The sequence below is a fragment of the Mustela erminea genome, chromosome 4 (assembly GCF_009829155.1).
Source record: "Mustela erminea isolate mMusErm1 chromosome 4, mMusErm1.Pri, whole genome shotgun sequence".
In the NCBI taxonomy this organism is placed as follows: domain Eukaryota; kingdom Metazoa; phylum Chordata; class Mammalia; order Carnivora; family Mustelidae; genus Mustela; species Mustela erminea.
Genome location: NC_045617.1, coordinates 83,817,467 through 83,843,818, shown reverse-complemented (window position 1 = coordinate 83,843,818; position 26,352 = coordinate 83,817,467). Strand labels below are relative to the sequence as shown.

Here is a 26,352-nt window from a genome sequence, read left to right as displayed (position 1 = left end):
TCAGTGGGGATGAGCCCTAGGCGCCCAGGGATAACCGGCTTGGTAAACCACCTGTATTGCCTGCTTACCTGTAGTCTCACCTCTGTACTCTCCCCCCAGGGTGTTTCCTTCTTTTCCCAAATACACCACTCACACTCCAATCTTTCTCTCAGGGTTTGCTTCTGGGGGAACCAAACAGACATCACCTTCAACGACCTACTCAAGATCACCTTTATTTAAGAGAGAGAGTTCTTGCTCACAGAGGGAAGGGGTGCAGAGGGAGAGGGAAAGAATCTTAGTATATGTGCTGCCAAAGCGAGCCCGGAGAGGGAAAGAATCTTAAGCAGGCTCCACGGCGAGGACAGAGTCTGAAGCAGGGCTCAGTCTCACGACCCTGAGATCATGACCCAAGCTGAAATCAAGAGTCAGATGCTGGGGTGCCTGGCTGGCTCAGTTATTAAGCATCTGCCTTTGGCTCAGATCATGATCTCAGGGTCCCAGGACCGAGCCCCACATCAGGCTCCCTGCTGGGCCAGAAGCCTGCTTCTCCCTCTTTTACTCCCCCTGTTTGTGTTCCCTCTCTCTCTGGGTCTCTGTCTTTGTCTCTGTAAAATAAATAAATAAAATCTTTAAAAAACAAAAAAAGAGTCAGATGCTTAACTGACTGAGCCCCCGGGGAATCCCCAGACCACCTCTTTTTGCACTTTCCCCTGACCGTCCCTGTTCCCACTCCTGAGGCAGAACTGTTGGCCACTCTTTTCCATTCCCAGGGCCTTTATAGCTCCTTCAACAACATCCCTCATGCTGCACTGTAGCTTAAATGTCTGCAAGTCCTGGGATCCTTACTAGCCTGCAGACTCTTTAGGGACAAAGTCTTTCTTGCCTCTATATTCTTGGAGCCTAGGACAGCCTCTGGCACAGAACAGGTACCTGAAACAATGTTTTGCCAAAACCCAGCAGTGGAAATACAATGACTGAGAGGGAAAGGAGAAACAGACAAGTAGAGAATCCTTCCAGAAAGAGGCCCTGGGGCTGCTCTCCCAGGTGCTGTCACATTGCAAGGTAACATGATAGAACTTCAGTCTCACTACTCACCTGCTGGACAACCTTTAGTGGCTCCCTATGGTTGGGAGTAGGTCCCTGATTTCATAGATGGTTTTTAAGACCATCATCTGGCCCCATCCCAAGAGGCAGTCAAACTTGGGTTCCAACGACCAGGGTTCAAATTCTCACTCTACCAGTTCCCAGCTGGAGGTTCATGGGCAAGTTCCTTAGCCTCCCTGGCCACTAGCTTCCTTATTTATTAAATGCAGACAGTAATGCCTCACACCTGTAATTATTTTTTGAGAATTTAAAATCATATATGGTCATTGTAAGATATAATAAAACCACTGAACTGTATAGTTTAAAATGGTGAATGTTATGGGAATAATAATATGTTTAAAAAAATAATATGTTAAAAAAAAATTAAGCATGGACTCTAAGGGGTAGGCTCTTTGAAAATTGAAAGGTGGTTATCAAGAAGTTTCCCAAGTGGCCCTGGCAGTGGGCCAGGCACACAGTAGGTCTTCAGTAAGTACAGCTGGAATGAACAGATAACATATACCACAAGTATGTCTGGAAAATCGTCTAGGAGAGGTATGTGGGGGGTGGGAGGGTGGAGGGCATAGAAATTCCAAGCCCAGAATGACATCTCTCAGGAAAGGAGGCCAGAATTAATCTCTGGGGAGATAGGGCCACAGGCTCAAACCGAGAGTGGGGCCTTCGGACTGGGGCTGCCCCTCTGCCCCCTTGGTGTCAGTCCCGGGTGGCAGAAGGAGTCCAGTTCGACCCAAGCCGTGGGTAAACGGGAAACACTTAACCTAGGCCAAGGAATATGCTTTTATATTCATCTTTGACACTCTGGCTGTTTCTCCTGTTCTGAGAATTGACTTCAGCCAGCGGCTGAAGGCATGGACCAGAGGGCGTGGCTTTTCCTCAGGCTCTCGGCAGCCCCGGGAGCGGGAGCGGGGACGGGGGTGGGGGGGGGGGGATGGTCCACTCCTCCCGCCAGTGTCAGGCTGTGGGCACAGTAAAAGGGGTTCCATCTTAGCAAAGCTTGCATGGGGACTGAGGAGGGGCTGCGGGGGATTTTCTGGAGTTTATGCATGCAGCCCCCGGAGAGAAGCCACAGCGCGTCGACCTCCGGGTCTGGAAGGGCCTTGCCGAGGCAGAGTGGGGCCTGTCCCGCCTTGAGGCCATGAAGGACTTGGCTGGGAGTTGGGGGTACCTGAGAGGTGCCTCTACTGTCCCCTCGCACCCAGGGGAGGGATCAGAGCCCGGCACACAGCAGGCGCCTACTTGGTGCTGGTTAAATAGGAGCCCAGGTTAATCCGGCCACCTTTCAGTCTGGTGGAGGAAGCTTCTAGACCCCAGGGGCTGGCTCAGCTGTGTAGTCACGACTGGCCGGGGATGGGGAGGGAGCTGACGTGTGGCTTATGTGGCTGGCTCCGGGTGGCCAGGCCCAGTGGGAGCCAGAGGAGGATGCGGAGAGCCCGTGCACAGACCCTGCCTAGGACTAATGGCCCTCCCCGGGAAACTGAGGAGGCCCCTCGGGCCATTGGGGTGGTCCCCACACCCCTCCGGAAGAGATGTGATTCTGTTTATAGGCTGACACCTGCCACCCCCACCCCCCGTTAGACGCACCCTCAGCAAAGAGCACCCCCAAACCTCTTGGGGGGTGATGTCTCTTTTGCGCACATCGCTCCCACTTAGCCCCGCACGGACCCTTCTCAAACAGACACCCTTTGGTTCTCAAAACCCCCCTTTCTCTTCCAGTCGGAAACCCCTGAGCTGCTGGGGGTGGGCGCAGAGGGAGCCGCTCACCGCCCGGACCGTCTCTGGGTGTCACCACCCCCCAGACTCCCAGCATCTGGAGCCGTATCCCCACGCCCGCCACGCGCGCACACACGCGCACACACACGCACACACAGAGACTCACGCTCACACAGACACACTCACACCCGTGCGCAGACCCCGCCCGCGGCCCCGCCCCGGCCCCTGCGGGCGCCCCCTCCGGCGCTCGCGGACCCGGCACGCAGCCCGCCCCAGCTGGCGGGAGGCGGCGGCTTCGGGCAGATTTGATTTTCCCGCAGCCCGGGCGCCCTGAAGCCCGAGCCCGAGCCCGAGACCGAGCCCGTGCCGAGGAGGTGGCGCTCGCACCGGGTCCCCGGCCCCGCTGCCGCCCGCGCCGAGCTCCAGGGAGAGGCGGCGCAGCCTCGGCGCTCCGGGCTCCGCGCTGCCGGCGTCCGGCCACCCCCGCCGCCCGCGCCGGATCCGGACCCCACGCCCCTCTTCCCGCTTCCCTCTCCCTCACGCCTTCGGTCCCCTCCCGAAGCTGCACGCCCCTCTCCCCATACCCTTCCCCACGACTCCGAGCGTCCCTCCCAGTGCCCTCTCCCCGCGCCCCTCCGCCTCTCTCCGCTGCGCCCCAGCTCCCTGGGCACCTGGCCCCTCTCTGCCGGCCCCCCAGCCTCCTCGTCGCGTCACCCGCACCCCCTCCTCTATCCGCGGCCCCCGCTCCCTCCGCCCCCCCCTTCCCTCTCTCACTTCCCACGCCCCCTCTTCGCGCTCCTCTCTCCTCCCTTTGCCGCCCAGCGCCGGCTCCGGAGTTGGGGGAGAGCCCAGGGTTTCAGTCGCTTTGGAGGAGGCGTGAATCGCGCAGGGATTGACTAATTGGGGGTGGGGGGCGCGGTGGGCGATGGAGCAGCCCGAGGACATGGCGTCGCTGAGCGAGTTCGACTCCTTGGCGGGCAGCATCCCGGCCACCAAGGTGGAAATCACCGTGTCCTGCAGGTGAGCCGCCCGCTGGCCGGGTCCCCCTGCCCCGCCCCTGGACCCGGAGCCCCGCGGCCCCCGCCGCGCGGACCCTCTACCCTCGCGCGCCCCCTTTCAGAGTGCCCTTGCCTCCAGGACCCCCCCCGCCTTGCCTGTCCAGCGGGAGCCCCTGCCCAGCCATGGGTGGTGACGGCGGAATGGGAAGGCAGGCTTGGGGTCGTATCGCGGAAAGTTTGGACTCCAGGCGGCTGCGGAGAGGAGAAATGCAGACACAGGAACAAGGGTCCAGACGCCAGAGGAAGGAGAAGGAGGTAGTGAAAGGCTATCCCAGGCTATTTCTGATCAACTCCTCCCCAAATGGAGAAGTGAGTGATTTGCCCCATCCTTCCCAGGCATAAGGAGCCTCTGCCTTTTGTGCCCTTCTCTCCTCTCTTCTCCCTGCTCGTTTGCCCCAACACCCTCCTCTCCTCCCCGCCCACCCAGTGTCCTAGACCCCAAGATTTAAAGCTTTTCTTCACCTCCAACAGCAAAACTGACTCGTGGAAAGGGATCAGATTGATTCATTCATACTGAGCTGTGGATAACTGATAATAACTTCAAGGGGCATCATTAAAAAACAACAACAACAACAACAACAACTTAGGTACAAAATCTTAAGTGAAAGGACTACAACACTGAGTGTGGAATTTGAGAGTCCAGTAGGGGAGGGGAGGTGTGTTTTTGTGGGCTACCACCCCCAAATCCTCAGTTATGTTACAGACTTTGGGGGTATCTCCCCCTGTTTCTCCTATCTGAGGAGAAGGCTGCCCCAAGCAGTAAGTGGGTACTGGTGGAGAAGGGGGATTTTTCTCTAGTTCAGTCATGGCCTGGGGCTGGCCTATGGTCACTACCTGGCTGGGGCTGTGAGGGGTACCGTGGCCCAGGCATAGCCCCTTGACGTTCCCCTGGAGATGCCATTCCTCCCCCCTCAGGTGACCAACAGCATTTCCCTAGTCCTGGCTGTATGCTTGTTCCAAATCGCCCACCTCATTTTTTGCCCAGGTCCCTCTCTGGTCAGACCCTCCACTCAACCTCACAGCCTCCCAACCCTCTTTTCCAAAGTTGTGGCACTGCTATGTGTGTGTGTGTGTGTGTGTGTGTGTGTGTGTTGGGGGGGGGGTTGTAAACCGAGCCAGAGGTACTGGGCTGATGTGTGAGAAAGGGAGGGACTGAGGGGATTTGAGGGTGAGTGGGAGTGAGGGCTGGTGAGGTGGACCACAGTCCCCCCACCCCCACCCATGCTGGGGCCTTCCTGGGTCTTCTGTGATAGCTCCCACATGTCTCCGCTGTGGTCCTGCACATCCCTATCATAATTATCGCCCAACACCATTTGCATCTTGCCATTGCGCTGCTGGGAGATTCCTGATGGCCCATTAGCTCTCATCTCACCTCCTCAGCCATCAACAGTTGCCAGGGCCTGCCTTCCCTCCCTTGTGAAGCACACACCCGATGCTCCCTCCTAGCTTGTCAGGCTCCTGTCAGAGCTGTCCTCTGGATCCTTGTCACCGCGGAGCTCTGAGCAGCCGATTCCCCGTCCTGATTTCACCCCTCCTTCATCTCCACCAGTTCGTGTCCCCCCCATCCTGAAAACCCTAGCCTCATGCCCCCCACTTCTAGCCATCTTTCTCACCCATGAGACACCCAGCTCAAATCACACAATCTTCTGTGTTCTCTGGGTCCTGAGTCCTCAGCCGGGGGTCGGGGTATTACAGATCGAGTGCTCAGCCTCTGAAGGCAGTGTAGACTTCATCCCTCCTCCCCCAAAACAACTGTACAAAATAAGCATTTGAGGCAGGGATCCCTACCCTGGCTTTGACCACAAACCCTCCACTGTAGTGGAGAGTAGACAAGGCAGAGAGTGCATGGCGCAGTGGCTTCGGGGTCGACACCTTGAAATGGATGCTGCTTCACCCTTTGCAACAAACTTTTAGTCTCCATCGCCCCCATTTGACAAGGGCACACAAAGAACCTGCATTCTAGAAATCTTACTTGCTGAGGGAACTCCCGTGCTTAGAAGAGTGGTTGGCATGTATTCTCCACAAATACTTTTGGAGGAATCAACTTCCAGAAATCGAGGGTTGAGAAGCACCCAGTACACTGCTTTGCACTAGCTTGGCATGTGGTAGGTGCTCAGTAAGTGGTTACGATGATTCCTGTAAGGCAGTAGTGCTTGGCCCCTACTGTTTGCTCTCTGAAAGTGGAGGTGTCCAAAGGACTCAGACCTTCTGCTCAAGAAGTACCTATGGATGCCTCCGAGTGCCTGGGGAAAGTGGTTTGGGATCAAGCCCGGAATCTCTTCCCCCTCAAGAGATGTGACCCATCAGCCTGAGGAGGGCCTGCCTCGGGGCTTCTCCTGAAAGCCACAGGGGTGGGAAGTGGGTTCTGGGAAGAAGAATGAGGAGGCAGGAGTCACCTGGAATAGAGGGGAGACAAGAAAACTGTTTGCGTGGGCCTGAGTTTGTAAATCCATCTCTTTGCCTCAATAAGGTCCAACTACCTGGGTTCTAGAAGAGAGAGAGAAGGAAAAGGGGGAGGGGGCGAAGAGGAGCATGGGGAGGAGGGAGGGCTGCGCAGAATGTCTTTCTTCAGCATATTCCACACTCCATGGTCATAAGTCTTCCTCCATTGTATCCCATGATCCTGACAGGGTCCCAGGAGAGGAGGCTAAGGGGTGCCCTGCCCTGGGCATCCAAGTGACACATTCTGGTTGGGCAGGAAATAGTAAGGCAAGCAGAGGGGTTGGTGGGGTGAGAACTCCAGTAGGCTCTAGAATGGGCAGCTGGAGTTGAGGGGGCCCAACATTTCAGGTAACTGGAAACTAGCATTTCTGGGAGCCGGTTACCATCCCGCTGTGCTCTGCTTCTTAGGAAGGTCCCTGCCACCCCCTACAGCCCCAGGAGGCTATCTCTCTGCACTTGCCTCAGGGAAGACCCAACCCCCCACCATGCCTAGCCTACAGCACTCCTCGTTGAGCCCAGCTGCCTGGTAGAGGGGCACATTTGAGCCCCAGCACCAGCCAAACCTCCGCTAAAAGCACCTGACACTGTGGGATGGGACATATTTGTGTCCCTGCTTTGGGTAGAGTATTTCTTAGACTGAAGATCTATATTGTCCACTCCCAAACAGTGGTTGTTAGCAACTTTGGTAGATTCAGGGTCAAATATTGTAAAGCTTCTGGTGGTTAGGCTCAATGGTTAGGAATGTGGGCTGTGGGGTCTCTCTACCTGGTTTCAAATCCCAGCCCTGTCCTTGAGACATTGCATAAATGACTCAGTTTATGAGTCTGTGCTTCAGTTTCCTCATCTATAAGAGATGCGCACTAATTCTTCTCTTTTTTAAAAGATTATTTATTTATTTATTTATTTAACAGAGAGAGAGAAAGAGAGAGAGAGATATCACAAGCAGGCAGAAAGGCAGACAGGGGGTTGGGAAGCAGGCTTCCTGCCAAGCTCCATCCCAGGACCTGAGATCATGACCCGAGCAGAAGGCAGATGCGCACTAATTCTTATCATAGCTATGAGGGTGAAGTGGATTCATCCACCAGTGGTAATTTGCCCATTATTTGACACCTGAAAGTAAATTTTCAAAAAAAGTCTGTCTTTCTAGCTGGGTCCCAAAGTTTGTTTGGGTCCTGGAGATCTGATCCATCGAGAGATTTTTATTTGCCCCTCCCCCCAGCTTTATTGAGATATATTTTACATATTGTGCACATTTAGATTTTCTGAGGGGTTTTTTGGGAGTGAATAGGATAGATGGTTTGTGGAACCACATACCAGCAGACATTGTAGAAAATGTGAGCCTCAAGCTTCTCCTCCCTCTGGCCCTCTGTTCCAGACCTCTCCTGACTCTTAGCCTCCCCGCCAGACCCAGTCAGAAGTCAAGCTATCCAGCGTCCCATTCCCCAAAGTCCTCACTGTTTTTCAGGTCTCTTTATGCAGGGATCTGGACCAGCAGAGTGTGGCTTAGAAAGAGTGATTTGCATTTTTTATGTAACAGGAAACCTTTGCACCTCCACGGGGTCCTGCTAGAAGAAGGGGTGCATAGTTTCACATGGTGGGGCTCCTGAGACCCATTGGGAGGTCGAGGAGGGGAGGGTCCAGAGGTGGGCAGTTGCTGGGCCCTGCTGGGATCCCTCAAGCAGCTGCCCTGTCCCTGCCAGTGGGCGGGGCTGGTGGGCAGCTGTCATCTCTGCCCCCAAGATATTTTCTGCTGTCTGTTCAGGTTGGTGGTTTGCTGCCCTGGGGCCTGAGAGGCAGCCTAGCTCAGGAGCCCTGCCCTTGGCGTCTCAGAAGAGGGTGTGAATGGGCTCTGAATGCTTTCTTCTGACAGGCTCGGGGAGGCTGGCTTTGGGGAAGGAAGAGCCTGGGCACTGCGTGACAGCTGTCAAAGCCAGAGCTAGGAAAAAAAAGGTCCAACCAGCCACTGAATATTCCACGGCCCTCCTTAGTTGAACCGGGGGAATGGAAACAGTGGGCTTTACTGAGTGCTCACTACATGCTAGGCGCTTTACATCTGTATTAGGCCGAACCATATGCAGTTGCCTATATTCAGCTGTTTTTGACCTATTTGATTAGCAATTTGGCTCAAACTGAGATTATGATGTTAATTTCCAATTGCCACCTAATACATTACCACAAAGCTAGCGGCTTAAAGCAACAGCCGTTTATAATCTCACGGCTTCAGTAGGTCGGAAACGTATCTGGCCTTTCTGCTCAGGGTCCCCCTGAAAGCAAGCTGTCTGCAGGGGCTGTGATCCCAATCTGAGGTTCAGGGTCCAAGCCAAGCTCATTTAGATGGTTGGCAGAATCCAATTCCTCACAGCTGTGAGATGGAAGTCCTGTTTTCTTGCTTGTGGTTGGATTGGGAAGGTTCTCAGCTCCTAGAGGCCACCCTCAGGTCCTAGCCATGTGGGCCTCTCAAAACATGGCAGCTTCCTTCTTGAGAGCCATTAGGAGAGGCTCCCCAGTCTGCCATGACAGGATCCTAAGTAACAGTAATCACAGGAGTGTCTACCCTATTACCAGGTCCCACCCACACTCAAGGGGAGGGGATTATGCAGATTTGTATGGGGGTGGGAGGGTAGAACTCTCCGGCACCATCTTAGATTTCTGCTTTCCTGCAGTTACTGTATCTTTTTAACCTGACCACAATCGACAATCAACAACCGCATAAGGTAGGGAGTGGTATTTTCCCTTTTTTGCTGATTAGGAAACCAGAGCTCAGAGAGGTTAAGGGACCTGCCCAAAGTTATAGTTAGCATATTTTGGAGAAAGGGCCCCAAATGCAGTTTCCTCAGACTTCAAAGTCTTGAGGCCTTCTTGAGGTTGGGGGTTGGGGTCTCCATGGGGTCATGGTAGGGGCCTGGGTACCAATGATAGTAGTTGTCATCAAAGAGTTGGTGTTCTCTCTCCTGGGATGGGAGAGGACTTCCTTACTCAGTGATGGCCTCTGGCTCTGTGTGGCAAATCCAGAACTGGAGAAATCCCCAAGGAGCAGAGACCAGAGAGTCGTGGGAGGGCAGCCAGCTTTCATGTAGCTTACCATCCCTTCTCTCCCAGCTCACAGTTCTCCCTGCTTAGACCCAATTCTCCCTGCTTAGACCCATTGGTAGAGATGACCTACCATTGGGAAGAGAGGGTGGGGAGGAGATAAGGGGAATAAGACTGGGAAGCTTTGGAGCACAGAGGAGTCAGGTTCAGCTAGGAATCCTTTGGCTATAGATATCAGAAATAGTGGCTCGAACACAAAATATATTTATTTTTCTCAGATCACAGTGAGTTTGGTGGTAGATTGTCTCAGTGTGAGTTTGTCAGCTCACTTTGCTGTCAAGGACCCAGCTAGCTGTATTTCTACTCTGCCATCACCCCAAATGGTGGACCTCTTTCTTACAAAATGGTTGCCTCTGTTCCAGGCATCACAACCACATCCAAAGATAGGAAGCAAGGAGTGTGGCTGGGTGGCTCATGGGTTAAGTGTCTGCTTTTGGTTCAGGTCATGATCCTAGGGTCTTGGCATTGAGTCCTGCTTTGGGCTCCCTGCTCAGTGGATGTGGGGAGTCTGCTTCTCCCTCTTTTCCCCCTACACATGTTCTCTCTCTCTCTCACTCTCTTTCTCCCCCTATAAATGAATAAATAAATAAATAAAATCTTTAAAAAACCCAAACAAACAATAAGAACAAAGGTAGGAAGCAAGACAGAGGACCAAAGCCCTCTCTTTGACAAGTTCTTTTTTTTTTTTTTAATTTTTTATTTTTTATAAACATATATTTTTATCCCCAGGGGTACAGGTCTGTGAATCACCAGGTTTACACACTTCACAGCACTCACCAAAGCACATACCCTCCCCAATGTCCATAATCCCACCCCCTTCTCCCAAACCCCCTCCCCCCAGCAACCCTTAGTTTGTTTTGTGAGATTAAGAGTCACTTATGGTTTGACAAGTTCTTTTTATCTGAAACTTACCCTCCCTCCCCAAATCTCTCACCACATTTGCCCTTCTATTTCAGTGGCTGAAGCCAGGTCTCACGTGCACCTAGACTAACATATTCGTTAGCAAGGGCTGTCATAACAAAACACCATAGAATGAGTGGCTTAAACAACAAATTTATTTCCCACTGTTCTCAAGGACAGAAGTCTGAGACCAAGGTGTCAGCATACTTAGGCTCTGGAGAGACTGTCTTCTTGGCTTCAGATAGCCACCTTCTCACTGTGCTATTCCGTGACAGAGAAAGAAAGAGTAAGCTCTCTAGTGTCTTTCCTTTTAAGGGCACTAATCCCATCATGAGGGACTCACCCTCCTGACCTTAAATTATCCTAATTACCTTCCAAAGGCCACGTCTCCAAATACTGTGACATTGGGGATTAGAGTTTCAATATATAAATTTTAGGAGGTACACAATTCAGTGGATAGCAACAAGGGACAGGAACCTACCCTCTAGGACTTTGAGTGTTTTCACCAGACACTTGAACTAATGTAGATTCTGTTAGTGGGAAGAGAGTGAGGCATGCTTGCTGGGTGGACAGCCATGGCCTCTGCCACAGGAGAATTTCAAAGGGATCCATAGGCTACCTGAGCTCCCTGGAGGTGTGAGGGGCCTAGAGTTTGGTGTCTCTGAGGACTAGCTCTTCAGATTTTTCTGTGGTCAGTTGACAGCCCATGTTAGGTGACCAGGGACTTATTTTCCAAGCATAGCTTGGCTGGATCCCTGACTACCTCTCTTCCTGTTTCCTGGGCAAGAAAAAAAACCACTAAAAACTTAGTGTGATAATTTGGCAAACATTCATGAACAAAGCATTGCAGGGTACCTCTGTTCTCTACTATTACTCACTTCTGATGACCTAGCATAGTGCCTAAAGGTCCCAGTAGGAGAGCTGTATGCCTTTGGACACTGAAGAATCCTGGGCAGGACACTGAAAGTCAATGCGATTCCTGGCTTATCCTCTCTTAAAATCTTGGCCAGGTCATTATTTCTTTTGCCTCAGTCTCTATTTGTAGAATGGGGGGAAATATTGGTCCTGTCCCCATTCTATAAGGTTGTTATGAAGACAAAAGAGATTATATTTGTGAAGTTTTATATAAACTGGAGTGTGCTAAATAAAATTAATAATGACAATAGGTACCAATAACTGAACGTTACTGGTACATTCATTCCTTCAGTAGTTAACACTGATCCTTATTTGCTATTGAGAGTCTTCACAGTTTGAAGTGCCAAGGATATAGTGGTGAACAAGACACACAGACCACCTCAGAGAACTCCAAATGGTGTGGTGTGGTAATAGAACAAATACATACTTCTAAAAAAATTAATTCAATTATGTCTGATAGGGACAGGTGCTCTGCAAGTAAGTTTGGGGTTGATGGGGACACTTTAGACAGGACAAGCAGGTGACATTGAGCTGAGATCCAAAGGATGAGAAAGCCAGCTGGGGGAGGATCTGGAGGGAAGGTGATTTAGATAGGGAGAACAGCAAGTGCAAAGGCCCTGTAGCAGAAAAGGCCTTGGTAATGCTTGCAAAACTGCAGGGAGGCTACTGTGGCTGGAGTAGTGTGATACAGGGAAGGGAAGGAGAATGAGGTTAGAGAGGAAATGGGGGGCTGGGGGAACGGTGTGGAGGGGGTGTTTGGGTCATGGCCTTGTGACCCATGCTAAGGAGTCTGATGTCCTAACAGCATTTCGGGGTTTGGCTTATTAAACAGGAGTAATGTGATCTGACTCACTTTCTTTCTTTCTTTTTTAAAGATTTATTATTTATTTGAGAGAGAGAGAGTAGTGGGGAAGAGGCAGAGGGAGAATGAGAGAGGTCCCAAGCAGACTCCATGCTGGGCTCCATCCCAAGACCCCGAGATCATGACCTGAGCTGAAACCAAGAGTCAGATACCTATCCAACTGTGCCACTCAGGCGCCCTGATCTGATTCATTTTCTAAAAAACTTTCTCTGGTTGCTGTGAAGAGAATGGCTGTTGGTGGGTAGGCTAGGGTGGGGAGAGACAGGAGTTGAAGACTGTTGCTAGGCCAGAAGCCACCGCAGCACCCAAGGGAGAGACAATGGTGATGGTGGTGTGGGGGAGATTGGACAGACTTGGAATGTGTTTTTGAAGGAGAAACCGTTAAGACTTGATGGATAGGACAGGAAGGGGCATAAGGGCAAGAGGAATCCGACAGACTTCCTGCATTTCTGTTTTAAGCTATTGCTTTCACAATAGTGGAAGGCAGGGACATGACCCCATGGACAGATGAGGAAACTGAGGTTCGGTAGCTTGTCAAGGGTCACAGCGCTACCATGTGGCCATGCGGGGGGACTCAGCGTGGATGCCTCTGAGGCCAGAGCTCATGCTCTCTTCCTTTGGCCACATGGCATGGGAGGGATGATTGTTGCAGTAATTAATAATAATAATAATAATAATGCAAATAGTCTCAGGAAAGAGAGCTCTTGAAACCATGTGCAAATTGCTTTTTAGACCTTGGTGAGGTGGCTTGGCAGGGAGACAGAGCTTGCGGGTGAGGAGCCGGATCTGAAAGGGGAGATGGGCGAGTGCCAGGGGCTGGGCGCCAACATCCCTTTCCTCCCCAGCTCCCTTCTTTTCATGGATGGCTTCTGCATGTCTGGGTGGAGAGCAGGGCAGGAGGGAATGGTAGCCCTCCAGTTCCTCTCTGCAGCTGTTCCCTTTGGGAGGAGCCCTGATGAGGTCGGGGGCAGGACACGGGAGAGTAAGATTGGGAAGGGGTGCTGCTGGTTGGAATGGGAGTTTTGGGAGAGCCTGGGTTTGGAAATGCAGACACTTCCCATGGGCACCTCTAGATGGGTTTGGGCTTCAGAGTTCAGTCTCAGCATGTTCCCCCACAAGGTGGATAGTACTGTGCGCACATTTCAGCCCCAGCTTCCTGGCCTCTAGAATGAGGTGATGCCAACCTCCTGTCATTGATACATAGGGTAAATGGGGTGTCAAGGGTTAAGTACCCAACAGAAGACTTGGTGTAGACCATATCTGCGATTAATGTCCCCTGCTCCCATGTTCTTTGCCTGCCTATGGTGTCGGCAGGGCAGGGCGTTTGAGGCTGAACTGTTCTGTGGGCAGGGCTGTGTCTCCCGCCTTAGACTGGGGCTCCCTGAGGACAGGGCTGTGTCTCCCCCCTCAGACTGGGGCTCCCTGAAGGCAGGGCTGTGTCTCCCCCCTTCAGACTAGGGCTCCCTGAAGGCAGGGCTGTGTCTCCCCGCTCAGACTGCAGCTCCCTGAGGACACGGCCATATCTTCTCCTGTCTCTGACTGGAGAGTCCCAGCCTTTACTCCCTACTCTTGTAAGCCTCCAAGATGGGAGTGCGGGACCCTCAGGCTCCCTCCTTTAGTACCAACAAAGAGGTCTTATTATAACCTTTCCATGCTTTCTCTGTTTGCTGGGGCCCTGGAGACTTCTGATCTCAGCCCCCAGTGCATGGTTGTTTTCTTGCAGCCATTGAATTGAAAAATGATTCCTTGGGGGAAAGCAAGGAGGAAAGGGGCCCTGGGCTCCGTTTCCTGGCCTTGATTTAAGGAACAAAAGAAGCTAAGCTCCAGGCTGCTGTGCGGACAGCTGAAGGGTTTTATGCTCTTTTGGGGAAAAAATACATTTGCCTGTTGGAAAAAATTTCTCTTTGAGCTCTCCAAAGACAGAAAGTGGAGAAAAAGCACTTAGGTCTGATCTGTCTATGCCCTGTGGTTAGGGCCCTGCTTCGGGCCAGAAGACCTGGTTTCCTTCCCCTGGGCTTCTTACTGGTGTGTGTCTGTGGGAAATTCACCCACTGTCTCTCGGCCCGGGAGTCCTCAGTGTGTTGGGGTGAGGGTCACGGAAGAACTTTCTGGCGCTGCGTGGGTGTACATTGTTACAGTGGGGGAAACTGAGGTCCTCAAGACTGCTGCCATCAGAAGCATGATGTGTTTGGGTGTGTGTGGGATGAAGGTGGGTATGGTGGAGAAGTTAGTTGAAACCTGACTTCCAGGGCCTCATCCAGACCTGCAGAACTGGGCCCTCAGTAGGGGCCCAACCAAGAATCTACCTTTTTACAAGGAGGGACAGGGGCGAGTCCCAGGAAGTGAGGCTCCTGAGGGGGGAAGCCATTATCTCAAGGCCACAAGAATAGGCTCAGCAGGCCACGGGGCTTCAGGTAGAACAGGCATTGAGGTGAGGCACAGAGAGGAGCGAGTGTGAAGGGACCAGAGAGGGGTGTAGGACGCAGGGACTTGGGCAAAGGGGCAGAAGGGCCTCAAAGCTGAGCAGGGGAGCAAGCAGACAGGAGACGAAGGAGGAGCCTGAGGCTGAGACTGAGCCAGTGGGGTGATTCAGCACAGACTCACAGTGGGGTGCTGGGGGCATATGCGCTTGTGGGGGGAGCTTCTTTGGACAGGTGAGGGCAGAGGTGGCTTGTGTTGCCCATCCCTGTGTATCTGTGGGAAATTTTCTCACCAAGGGAACCTGAGCACCCCCCCATGAGGGAGACTGCCCTGCTCAGCACCAGGCCGGGGATGACCAGTCCTCTGAATAGCCCCGCTTTGCGCAGATGCTCCAGAGCAGTCCTGACGAGAGGAACTGTGTTAGTCCTACTTTTCCGACAGGGAAACTGAGGCACAAGGAAGCCGAGTCATTTGGCCAGAGTTGGGATGTGAACCCAGGCACTTAGCCATCAGGCTGTGCAGCTAACAGAAAGTATAGGGGCCGTCCCTGAACGCGATCGGACACCACGCAGGTGGAGAGACAAGAGCCCCCCTCTGCCATGGGGCCATTCCTTTGGTCTTCCTTCATCCATCCCGTCAGCCAGCCCACCGCGCCCCCCCCGCCCCCGCCCAGCTCTGAGTCAGGTGCCCAGCTGGCCCGCAGCGGAGGTCCCTAGCATGGAGGAGCACCCACCGGTGTGAGAGATCGACACGCCCCTCATTTTGCAGCCCAGGGTGTGCTGAGCAGGGACGTGGGGTCCTACCAGTCAGGGGGTTGTGCACTACAGGCCAAAGAGAGCTCGGCCGAGGGGAGGAGAGATGGTTGTTGATCAGGGCCTGTTCAGGGCAGGCAGCGTGGAGGAGGATAGATTGGAATGAGTCTGGAAGGATGATGAGGATCATCTCAGCAGGGCGGAGGGACTGGGGTCTTCAGCCTCCTCAGGGGCCGTGGCGAGCTAACCCAAGCCGCAGGACTCAGTGAGAGGCCTGAGGCCATGGGGCAGGGAGCCCCTGACTCTACGGTGGCTCGTTCTATTTCTCATTCCAGACGTGTCCCTCTCGCCCAGCTGGGAGGGTGGGCGGAGCCAGGGAAATCCCTGCTTGCTTCTCTTTGAAGCTAGGACCCCTTCTCTCCTTCTCCCTCTGTCTCTCTGTCAGTCGTCTTCTGTTTCTCTGTCTCTCTCTCTCTCTCACACGTACACACACACAGAGTTTGAAATCCGGGGTCTCACTATCCTGAACATGACAAAACCTGAGTTCCAGAGCCAGACCCTGGAGAAGTCAGAAATTCTCTCTGAGTCTCATATTCCTTTAAAAAAAAAAATTATTTTATTTTATTTTTGTCAGAGAGAGCACATGCAGGGGGAGGGGCAGGCAGAGGGAGAAGCAGGCCCCCAGCTGAGCGGGGAGCCTGATGTAGGACTCGATCCCAGGACCCTGGGATCATGACCCGAGCCGAAGGCAGCTGCTTAACTGACAGAGCCTCCCAGGTGCCCCGAGTCTCACATTCCTGATTTATAAAAGAATTGGAAAAGGTGACCTCGGAGGTCCCTTCCAACTTGAGTGTTCTAAGCTTTTGAGCTATTGTAGAATTTCATTATAGAATACAAAGATAAACCCCGACACTCTTTAATAAATTCCCGGCCCCCCTTCTTTATTGCTTCTAGCTCCTCACCCTGCCTCAGGTTTCACCAGAATAAAGGTTCCTTTTTGGGGTGAAGGCATTTTGTCCTTTACTGAAATCAAGACAGGCATTTTTGTCCCCTAACCTAGCATCCTGCAGGAGGAGAACAGGTCAGCCCTCTTCGGTGTGACTGAGCATATGTAAAAGTGGTATCTTACCTGGCCCTGAGCCCCCGCCGCCACCCCCTACCCACCCATTCAGCCACCTTGCCTGTCATTTCATCTTCTGCTCCCTGCAGGGGCCTGGGAGTTTTATCAGATGGTTTCCAAAGTGACAGCCGGCTGGGAGCAGGTCTGGTGCAGGAGCGGTGGAGACCAGCAGAGGGGGTGTGTGTCTTGGGGTCATGGAGGGCTAGCTGGGGGTGGCTGCCTTTTGGGAAGAGATCCCTGAAAGAAGAGAGTGGAACAGAGGTTGGGGATCTGGAGATCTCCCCGCCCTCAGAGACACCGCTGGGAATCTTGGGGACTGAGGCTGGGGTGGCTCGTAAACACAATCAGGGTCTCCCCAGCAGCAGGTGGCAACTGCATCTGTCTGTCCATCAAGCTGGTCTTTGGCTCCCACTTCAGGATGAGGGGCAGGAATTGACTGTGGGGTCAAACTGCCCTATAGGCTGTCACTCTTGATGGCTCTGGTGAAGGAGCCAGGATAAGGACTCCTTACAGGTCTTTCTGGCTCTACCTCTGTTTGTTCCCTGCCATTCCCTGGGCCTCAGTCTCCTCCTTCTCTGGGAGAAGATGAAACAGATGATCCAGAGCGTTCCATCCAGCTCTGACAGTTGGAGTTTGGTGGTCAGGGAGACACACAGACTAGTGAGAATTGTTTCTTCTTTCTGAGAAAGGGGTTCATGTGGAGTGGAGGGAGGAGGAAGAAGACCCTTGGGGACCTCTGGGCAGAGCTTACTCGTAGGACGGAGTCAGGAACAAGAGAATGGAGGATGCCTGGCAGCTGCCCCCGGTTAGGGGTGGGAGAGAACAAGAAACTGGGTATTTATCCCCCAGATCCTGCCCCCGGGGGCGGATAAACTTCCTGGTATTTGCAGCTGGCTTGCCAGAAAGAGCCCTTTGGAGAGAAGTAGCATAGGAGGAAACCCTGGGTGTGTCCAGGAACTAGAAGGGCTGAGGAGATAGGATAGGGAGTCCACAATCTTTAGGACTGGCTCTATGGTACGATGAAGAAACAGACGTTCAGAGAAGTGGAGTCACTTCCCAGCCTGAAACTGAGGTTCCAGTGGGCTGTGTTGCTTTGTAACAGCAGCATGTCACTGTGGAATGGAAGACACCAGAAGTGCAGGACCTAGCCCTGCCTGATCCGTCTGTGCCTCCACTTCCACATCTGTAAGATGGGATGATGCCTGCTCCGTACTGACCTTGCAGGATTGTGTGAGAATTGGGGGCTAGTATTGCAGAACGCTTAGCTATGTGCTTGACCCGTCCCTGGGGTTCAAGAGCGGGGGCCGTGATTACATGGAAGCAGAGCAGGAGCAGCGGGCCCCCTCTTCCACACCTCTCAGTCCCTCAGCGTCTCCACCATCCTGCTGACGTGCTTCCAAGTCTGATGATCAGGGCCACGTGTTAGCTCCCGGCCTTGGCCTTGACCACAGAAGGACCCCGTTCCAATGAGTCTGCATCCTGTGGGAGGTTTCACTGGTTCATCTACTAACATAGGTGACAGATGCAATAAACTGGCTCTACCTAGAGCCTGCAGGGAATTATGGGACACTATGTGGCTAAGTTTTGTTTGCTTGTTTTACTTTTTTTTTTTTTTTTTTTTTTTTTGTGAAGTAGAGATGTCTTACGAAGAGAATTTCTAGAACAGGCTAAGCCATTGGGCAGATGGAGATGTGGCTCAAGAATGAGGTCCTGCAGGATGTGGGGTACCCAGAGTGCATGGCACGGGTTGGGGGGTAGGAGTAGACAGCCACACTCCTCAGGAAGCAGGGCTGAGGGGCCTCCAGGGTCCGCTCTGTGCCTGCTTTAATGAGCACCCAAGAGATGTGTGCCCAAGGAAACTTCTCTTCCTATTTTGCCTGCGGCCAGGCCTGAGGCGGTCTCTGGGTCTCACCCTGGGCCTTACTCCCCTGAGACCCTTCTCTCCTCTGGCTGTGCTAACTCTTCCTCTCTCCCCCTCTTTTAGGAATCTCTTGGACAAAGACATGTTTTCCAAGTCCGACCCACGTAAGTCCTGCTCTGACACTAATAACAGTAACAACAACAGCAATGACATGGTGACGGATGGTATTGACACACTTGAGCCCTTCCTGAGCTCTAATGAGGCGCTAGGCCCCTTTCCCGGCCCATCCAGGCTGTTTATTGTATCACTGATACTGTCTGGAGGAGAACTGGGGCTCTGACCCTTCCCAGGCCGTAGGAACCTATGAAAATTCAGCCCAACCAGGGGGGTTGGTGGGGGTCAGGGTGTCTGGGGGCCAGAAGTTCTCAGTCCCAAAATGCAGTACATTTCAGAGCCCCAACTGGCTGTGGTCTGGGGTGTTGACGAGCACTGATTTTCGAGTCCAGGGATCTAGCCCTGAGCAATGCCATTCAACTCTCTGACCTTTGACGGGTCTTTGGGGAGCCTCAGTTTGCCCATCTGTGGAATGGGGCTGATGATAGTAATAGGCTTCATGAGGTTGCCTTGGGCTCTAAAAGGATGACTGATTTGGGTTTCAGATGCTCTCTCCCGACACATCTCTGCAACCCAGTCCTTCACGTGCCCTCCATCATGTTCTGGCCTAGATGTGAATTACCCTCAACCCCCTCCACGAGGGTCCTTCGAGAGGAGGGTCCCCTTCTATATTCTACGCCCCCTTCTCCAAGCTGACCCCCCCAACTCCAGACTCAACAGTGCTGCTTAGGCCAGAGTCTCCTGAGGTGCCCTTCCCCTCCAGAGATCTCCCCATCTGGAGCACCCACCTTCCTCTTGGCCTGGGGTTTTAACCCTCTTTTTCTCCTCTCCCCACAGTATGTGTTATGTATACTCAAGGGATGGAGAACAAGCAGTGGCGGGAGGTAGGTGGTCCTTTCCCCATCCCAGACACATCGCCTGTCCCTCGTTGTCTGTTTGTCTGACTCTGGAGACATCCCACCTGATGTGTTTTGAAATGCAGCATTTAGGCCCTTGGGAAAAGTAGTAAGGTGGGAAGAACATGGAGTTTTATCCTGCTATTGTAGGAAGAAGCATGGTGGAGGGGAAATTTCCTGCCCTGTGTAAGCCAGGCTGAGGAAGAGATACGCTCTTGCCTCAGGGAGCCCCAGTCTGGGGCGGGAGGGGACATAGCTGTGCCCTCAGCGAACCCCATTCTGAAGGGGAGACATAGCCCTGCCTCAGGGAACCCTAGTCTGAGGGGGGAGACAGGAGACACAGCCCTGTTCTCAGGGAACCCCAGTCTGAGGGGGGACACAGCCCTGCCCTCAGGGAGCCCCAGTCTGAGTGGGAGACAAAGGGAGTCCAGGCCCAACAAAAAAGACCTCCTCTGGTGGCCTAAGACTGGATATAGCAGCTGGTGCCCCGTCTCATCTACCCCGGCCTTCGTTTGGTGTCCAACCAACGTGAACATTCAGTTAGGAGATTGCCTTGCCTGGAAAGCTTCAGTGACTCCTCTCCGTTTTGAATCAAGTCCCAGCTCTTTAGCGGGGCTTCCAAGCTCTGCCAAGAGCCTGGGGAGTCCCTCCCAGATGACAAGACCAGAATGAGAATAGCCAGTAAAGCTTCAGTAACCCAGGGGCGCCTGGGTGGCTCAGTGGGTTAAAGCCTCTGCCTTTGGCTCAGGTCATGATCTTAGGGACCTGGGATCCAGCCCCGCATCAGGCTCTCTGCTCGGCAGGGAGCCTGCTTCCTCCTGTCTCTGTCTGCCTCTCTGCCTACTTGTGATCTCTGTCAAATAAATAAATAAATAAATAAAATCTTTTAAAAAAAAAAGAAGGAATGTTAAAAAAAAAAAAAAAAAAAACCCAGCTTCAGTAACCCAGACTTTAGTAACCTCATCTTCCTTGTCCGTGGCTTGGCCAGAGCATCATCTGTCCTTACCCCATCACTACCCCTTACCCCCAGGCGTGGTAGGAGCAAGTGGCTAAAGGAGGTGAATTTTATCCATAAAATGTATGGGAAATATTTCCACAGGGGCTGGGCTAAAGTTTACTTTTTTCGCCTTCTCTAAGACTCTGAGCCAATTAAAGCGGAAACCAGATTGCTGAGGAAACATTTAGCCTACTTAAGTGAACTAATTACTTTTGAGGCCTTTTGGCCAAGCTTCATAGAAAGCAGCAGTGTGCTAATGTCAGAGTGATTCATTCAGGAAAGTCTGGAAGGGCCTCTTCAGAAGGCACTGCTCCGTTGGCCATTAATGACATTCAGTAATGTCATAATTGTCCCCATTCGGGTCAGGGTCCCTGACTGTCCCTGAGAAGTCATCACCACCTACACCATTGGGGCAGAGTGGACGAAAGGCAGGAGGCCTCGATGCTGGCTCTAGCCCTTTCTGGAGGTGGAATCTGGAGCAAGTTGCTTACCCTCACTATGCCTCAGTTTCCCCATATGTAATATGGGGATAACACTGCCCTGGTACTCCTGTGGCGAGGGCGAAACAAGGCAATGGACGGAAGGTGGCTGCTGTGTAGTCATTGCTGGGTAAATCGCATTGCTTGCATCATCCAGAACGTTTGGGGCCTCCCAGTCACTCCCACAATGGGTCGATATTTGCAACAGTAAGCACTGATGTGTCCCAGGCAACATACCAGGAGCAGTGGGGAAAGAAGGAGGTAGTCAAAAGAACAGAGCTTCACCAAAAATGTGAGCTGGCCCTGGAGTTTGCCGGCGGGAAGGGGAGAGTCACCTATGTGAATAAATCCTAACGGAGGAAACAGGGAATAGAGAAGTATCAGTGAGAATAAGGGGGGGGTTCACGGAGAGAACATGCTGACCAGCACGCCATGTTTCGCCAAAGCACTTTGATAGCTTGTTGGACTCTCACAAATCACATGTGATGAAACGCAAGGCAGGGAAGCTGGGGGCCCAGCAGCACAGCTGGTGGCAGAAGAGACGGCACGGAGGGGGGGATCCAAAAGGAGCAGGTCAGTCCAGCGCCTGGGTAGCTGGGTGAGTAATAAGGGGCTATTTATGAAGGAGAGCTCAGGGTTTAGGGAAGCCATGAGGGGTGACAAATCACCAGGCTGGCAACAGTAGAAAGCCATTACTACTCCAGGCCTGAGGAGGTCCGTGGAGGCCAAGGTTCCTGGAATCCCTGGGGAACCTTAAGATGAGCCCGGGCAACCTCACTCTCTTTCCACCCTCTGTTCTCCTGCTGGTGCCTCTTCCTGGTATAAACTCCACTGGGAGCCCCAGCGGAGGGTCTCCCTCCTGGGCACAGGGCAGGGTGGACAAGCCAGTGGATCCAGAGGGACAAAGAGGGACAGTCCAGAAGGGACAGTGAGCAGATGAGCGAGGTGGGACAACAGAGAGGAGGAGGCCACCGAGGGCGACCTGGCGGCTGTCGGGCTGAGGACAACTGGGACCATGGGGTCAGAATGTCAGAGCAGGAGGGTCCCAGCCCCAGGGACAGCCAGTGCCACGCACAGCCTTCAGGGGTGACGGTGGCTGGGCTCAGGCTTCCAGCTCTTTCTGGAGAAGGGAAGATGCACGCAGACATATTGGGGCCCTGTTTCTTTGCCTGATTCTCTCTATGACCCACAGAGGACAGTATTAGGAATGGAAAATTTAAAGCAAAATCCGGAATCCATCTCTGGAACTACCCCTGTGGTGGAAGACTGCTTTTGCTCGTAAACAGGAACCGGCTCCTACCTGCTAGTTCATTGCAAAACGTCTGTTAGCAGAACCTTGGCCGAGGGGTAATCAGCCTGTGACCAGGAGTCGTCAAGTGCGGGCACGGCAGTTTCTGCAGGCAAGGTCCAGACCCCGGGGTTTGCACAGGCTGCAGAGGGATGAAAGCTCTTCTCTCAGCCCCTGGCTGCGGGGTTTCAGCTGATTTTAACGGTTTGGGCCATTTAAAATGCCTTCTGAGAAAGCTCCAGCTTCCAGCACCTAAATCTGTCAATGCATTTTATGAAAATTGACTCAAGATGTAATTTTAGCCCAGGAAATTGAGCCCTATTTGCATCAAGGTTGGCCAGGGCCTTCTGCATGTCCCAGGGAAGACAGGATGACCAGGTAGGAAGAGTCCTAGAAACCTTCTCACAGGGAGGAGGCTGTAATGGGGAGCGTCTCTCTGTTCCCCATTTGAAAAATGTGTGGGCAGGTGATCCCTGCCCCTCCCTGGCCAGACAGCTGTCCTGGTCAGGGGGGCCCCTTGGAAATGAGGAGATGGATATTACAGAATCTTAGGGTGTCCCACTGCTGGACCCACACTGCTTGTGGGGATTGTCACCAATTGCGACCACGCCTGCACATCCCTGCCAGAGCGCTATTTTTTTTTTAAGTTTTTTAAAAAAATTATTTATTTATTTGACTGAGAGAGAGAGAGATCACAAGTAGGCAGAGAGGCAGGCAGAGAGAGAGGGGGAAGCAGGCTCCCCGCTGAGCAGAGAGCCTGATGTGGGGCTCGACCCCAGGACCCTGAGATCATGACCTGAGCTGAAGGCAGAGGCTTAACCCACTGAGCCACCCAGGCACCCCCAGAGCACTGTTTTTGAGCAATCTCAGTTCCTGGAACATTCAACACCCGCTGGGAAGGACGGTTCATCTCTAAATGTCAACAAGAATGTGTGGATACCTACTGTGTGCCACCGTAGAATGCCAGGGATGCAAAGGGGGACCACACGCCACCAGAGGAACTCCCTCTGGGTTCAGAAAGGTACCAATTAGGGAACAGCAATAAGAATACTAATAGCAGAGGTGTCTGAGTTAAAGTGTCTAACTTCGGCTCAGGTCATGATCTCGGGGTCCTGGGGTTGACCCCCAGGGTCAAGCCCCTGTTTGGCCCACACTCAGCAGGAAGACTGATTCTCTCTTTTCCTCTGCCCCTCCCCCTGCTCATGTTCTCTCTCTCTCTAAAATAAATAAACAAAATCTTAAAAAAAAAAAAAAAGGAATGCTAGTAGCAGACACTGCTGTAACAGTGATGTTCTGGGCACGGATTCTAAGTATTTACATGTAGTCACTAATTAAATGCATTAATTAGTGCATTAAATGCACTAATTAAATATCATGCAGAAGGTATTATTACTATTATTATTATTGGCCCCATTTCACAGAGATGGAAATTAAAGCAGAGAGAATTTAAATGTGAAAGGAACTTCTGGAACATTGATGCTGTAGGATATCTAATAGTTATATATAAAGGGCAAAATTCTGCTAATCCCAAATTCGACCCTCCCTAGGTGCACAGAGCAAGCTGATTTTCTCTTCCGCATGCTCTTTCTCTCAATAGCTGAGGACAGCTCACACAGTCCACTTTTGGGCAGATTTATTTGTTTACTTATAAAGATTTTGTTTATTTGAGAGAGAGCGCACATGAGCGGGTAGCGGCAAGGAGCAGGGTGGACAGAGGCAGAGGGAGAAACACGGTCCCTGCTAAGCAGGGAGTGCGATGCGGGGTCTCAATCCCAGGACCCTGAGATCGTGACCTGAGCTGGAAGTAGACGCTTAATCGACTGAGCCACCCAGGCACCCCAACTTTTGGGCAGATTTAGAAGGTGACCATTTCCATCTGTCCTTCCTCTATCACTTTCTCTTGTCCCTGTCCCTCTTGTCCCTCTTGTTACCTGTTGGGTTACATGTTACCTGTTGGCTTGTCCCTGGAACCCGGGTCCATGCATCAGTGTTCTCCCCAGAACTGGACCCACTTCTTTGTCCAAACTGCTGTCCAGACAGGATTTCCCCCAGCTCAGACTTCATGATTGGATTTTTGGCCCTCGGTGTGAGATTTTGCGTTTATCTTCGTTACATAGTAGACTTGTCATTTGGTAGGTTCCATCTATTGTTTGGCTGTGAAGATTGTGTCGAATGATGGTCATGCATTCGGCATCTTGGTTCCGCCTCCTAGACCCCGGTTGGCTGTGGTTGCTGTTCATGCGAATGATAAGGGATTACGTGGGATGGAGTGTTGTGGCCCCCCACTGGAGCCCTTGTCCCAGACGGACCTCGTTTCTCTAGTTGGTCTTGGAGGTATGCTGTTCAGCCACCAAGGAGCTACATGATCTGGTTATCATCTATCCTGCGTTTCTCGATGTGTTCTCTAAGCACTTCCTTGATAACCATGCTTTGCCTTCTCAGATGAGGGCCTGAACTTGATGTCTAGAACACAGCATTCCCATCCTAGCTCTGAGATTTACTATGGGACATGGGTGAGACCTTTATCTTCTCTGAGTCTCAGCTTACTCATCTGTAAAATGGGACTCAGAGTCCTCTTTAGGAGACCAGCTAAAATAACTCTTCTGAAAATACCAGAAGTACTAATGGCAATGTGCTATTACCCAGCTTGAGCACCCAAGTGCTCTGTCACAGTGGGAACAGCCGTATGTGGAGACCCTGTGGACTTTCCCAAACCCGAGTCCCCTTCTCAGTCTGGGGCTCTAGGACCCAATTGGCTCTAAGGAGTGAGGGCTTCCAGGAAAAGGGAAACATCTCATCCTTGTGTGGGAGGGGTCCTTCCTTAGGAGGGGCTCTTCCAGGAAATGCTGGACCAAGGGAGGCCTTTGTCACTGTGCTGTGTCCAAATAGCATGGCAGTGTGGCACACTGGCACAGTGGGGAACCCCACTCCCTGCCCCTCTAGTGCTTTTGTCCCAGGGTGTCTCTTCCTAGTCTGCCCACAACACCCTGCGTCTCTGTGTGGTGGCCTGTCTGGCTCTTGCCCCCTTCCAAACCCCGGTCTTCCCTTGGCTCTGGCCTTGAATTTCACCCCATGTTCACCCCCAGCAGCCAGCGTTTTTTCTGCTTCTCCTGAACAGAAAAGGGCCTTTTCGTGGTTCCAGTGGCTTTCAAAATCACAGCTCAGCCATTCAGCGGTTTCCCAAGCCTGGGAGACAGACATCAGCTTCTTAGCTTGGTGTCCAAACCTCTCCCACTTGGGCTACCCTAGAATTGGCTGTATGGAGGAACTGGCATGGAGTGAGCCCCTGCAGGTGTGCTCCTGGCTTGTCCCTAAGGCTGCAGCCCTCTGTGAGGAGCTGCGATGGGTCCACGTCACAGCTGGGAAACTGAAGCCAGGAAGGTTGAAGCGACTTGTCCACTGCCATGCTATGAATTGGCTCAGGATTGGGATTCACATCTGTGTGGAAGCCACCTAAGCCTGGATAGCTGTCCAGAGCTGCCAGGCCTTTTAGGGGTGCCAGCTCTGCTTCTACACAACCTTGACCCTGGAGCCCACGTAAGCATGAAAGCCGGACTCAGGCTTACTTCTGCCCCGTGCACCCACTGGCTAAGTTGAACCAAATGGATTTGCAGTTTGAAAATTTGGTGAAATAATTGGCAATTTCATGTCATCTGATGGTCAGGTTAGACTCTCATCTAATATTAGCAAGTGGCCCCTAGTGACCTGCTTGTCCTTATCAGCAAAATGAGGTCCCAGGGCCTACTTGTTGCCTTAAGGCACACTGGGGGCCGGCCAATGAGAGCTGATGTTCCGGCACCAGGGAGGGTCAGGCAGCCTCCACTGGCAGGAGAGCCCTGGGGTATCAGAAGCCCAGGCCCACTCCCAAGGCATGAGGTCTCTGCAGGTTCTCACACCATGTTTGTACAAGTGCTTACGGGTTTGTATGGCACTTCAGCCATATGTGTGTCTCTCCATACCTTCCTGTTGGCGGTGAAAAATGATTGGTAACCTCCTTCTGTGAAAAGGGTTCTCCAGTGCCGGGGAGATAATGTACTGGAGATGACATCTCCTCGTTTGGGCTTTCAAATGTGACAGCCATCCCTAAGATGGATGAAACTCATTAAAAAATTTCTTTTACTTTATTTCTTTAGAAGATTTTTCACTTATATTAGAGAGAGAGAGAGGGAGAGAGAGAGTGTGCGAGCAGAGGGAGGGGCAGAGGATGAAGCAGACTCCAGTTGAGCAGGGACGGGCTCGTCCCTGCTGGACCCGATCCCAGGACCCTGGGATCATGACCTGAGTCAAAGGCAGACCCTTCACTGACTGAGTCACCCAGGCACCCCAAAATTAGCTTTAAATAATATATTATAGACAATAGAACA

The 26,352-nt window shown here is 52.5% G+C and overlaps 1 protein-coding gene across 2 annotated transcripts in view; it reads left to right on the top strand.

Moving 5' to 3' along the window:
- The first annotated feature begins 3,027 nt into the window (after positions 1–3,027).
- Positions 3,028–26,352, top strand: part of CPNE5 (copine 5) — an 89,993-nt gene continuing 66,668 nt past the window's right edge. For both annotated transcript variants that reach the window (XM_032339757.1, XM_032339758.1), the window contains exons 1-3: positions 3,028–3,813; positions 18,338–18,378; positions 19,166–19,212. In XM_032339757.1, coding sequence (XP_032195648.1) covers positions 3,719–3,813; positions 18,338–18,378; positions 19,166–19,212 — 183 coding nt within the window. In that variant the 5' untranslated portion in view covers positions 3,028–3,718. The remainder of the gene's footprint in view (positions 3,814–18,337; positions 18,379–19,165; positions 19,213–26,352) is intronic.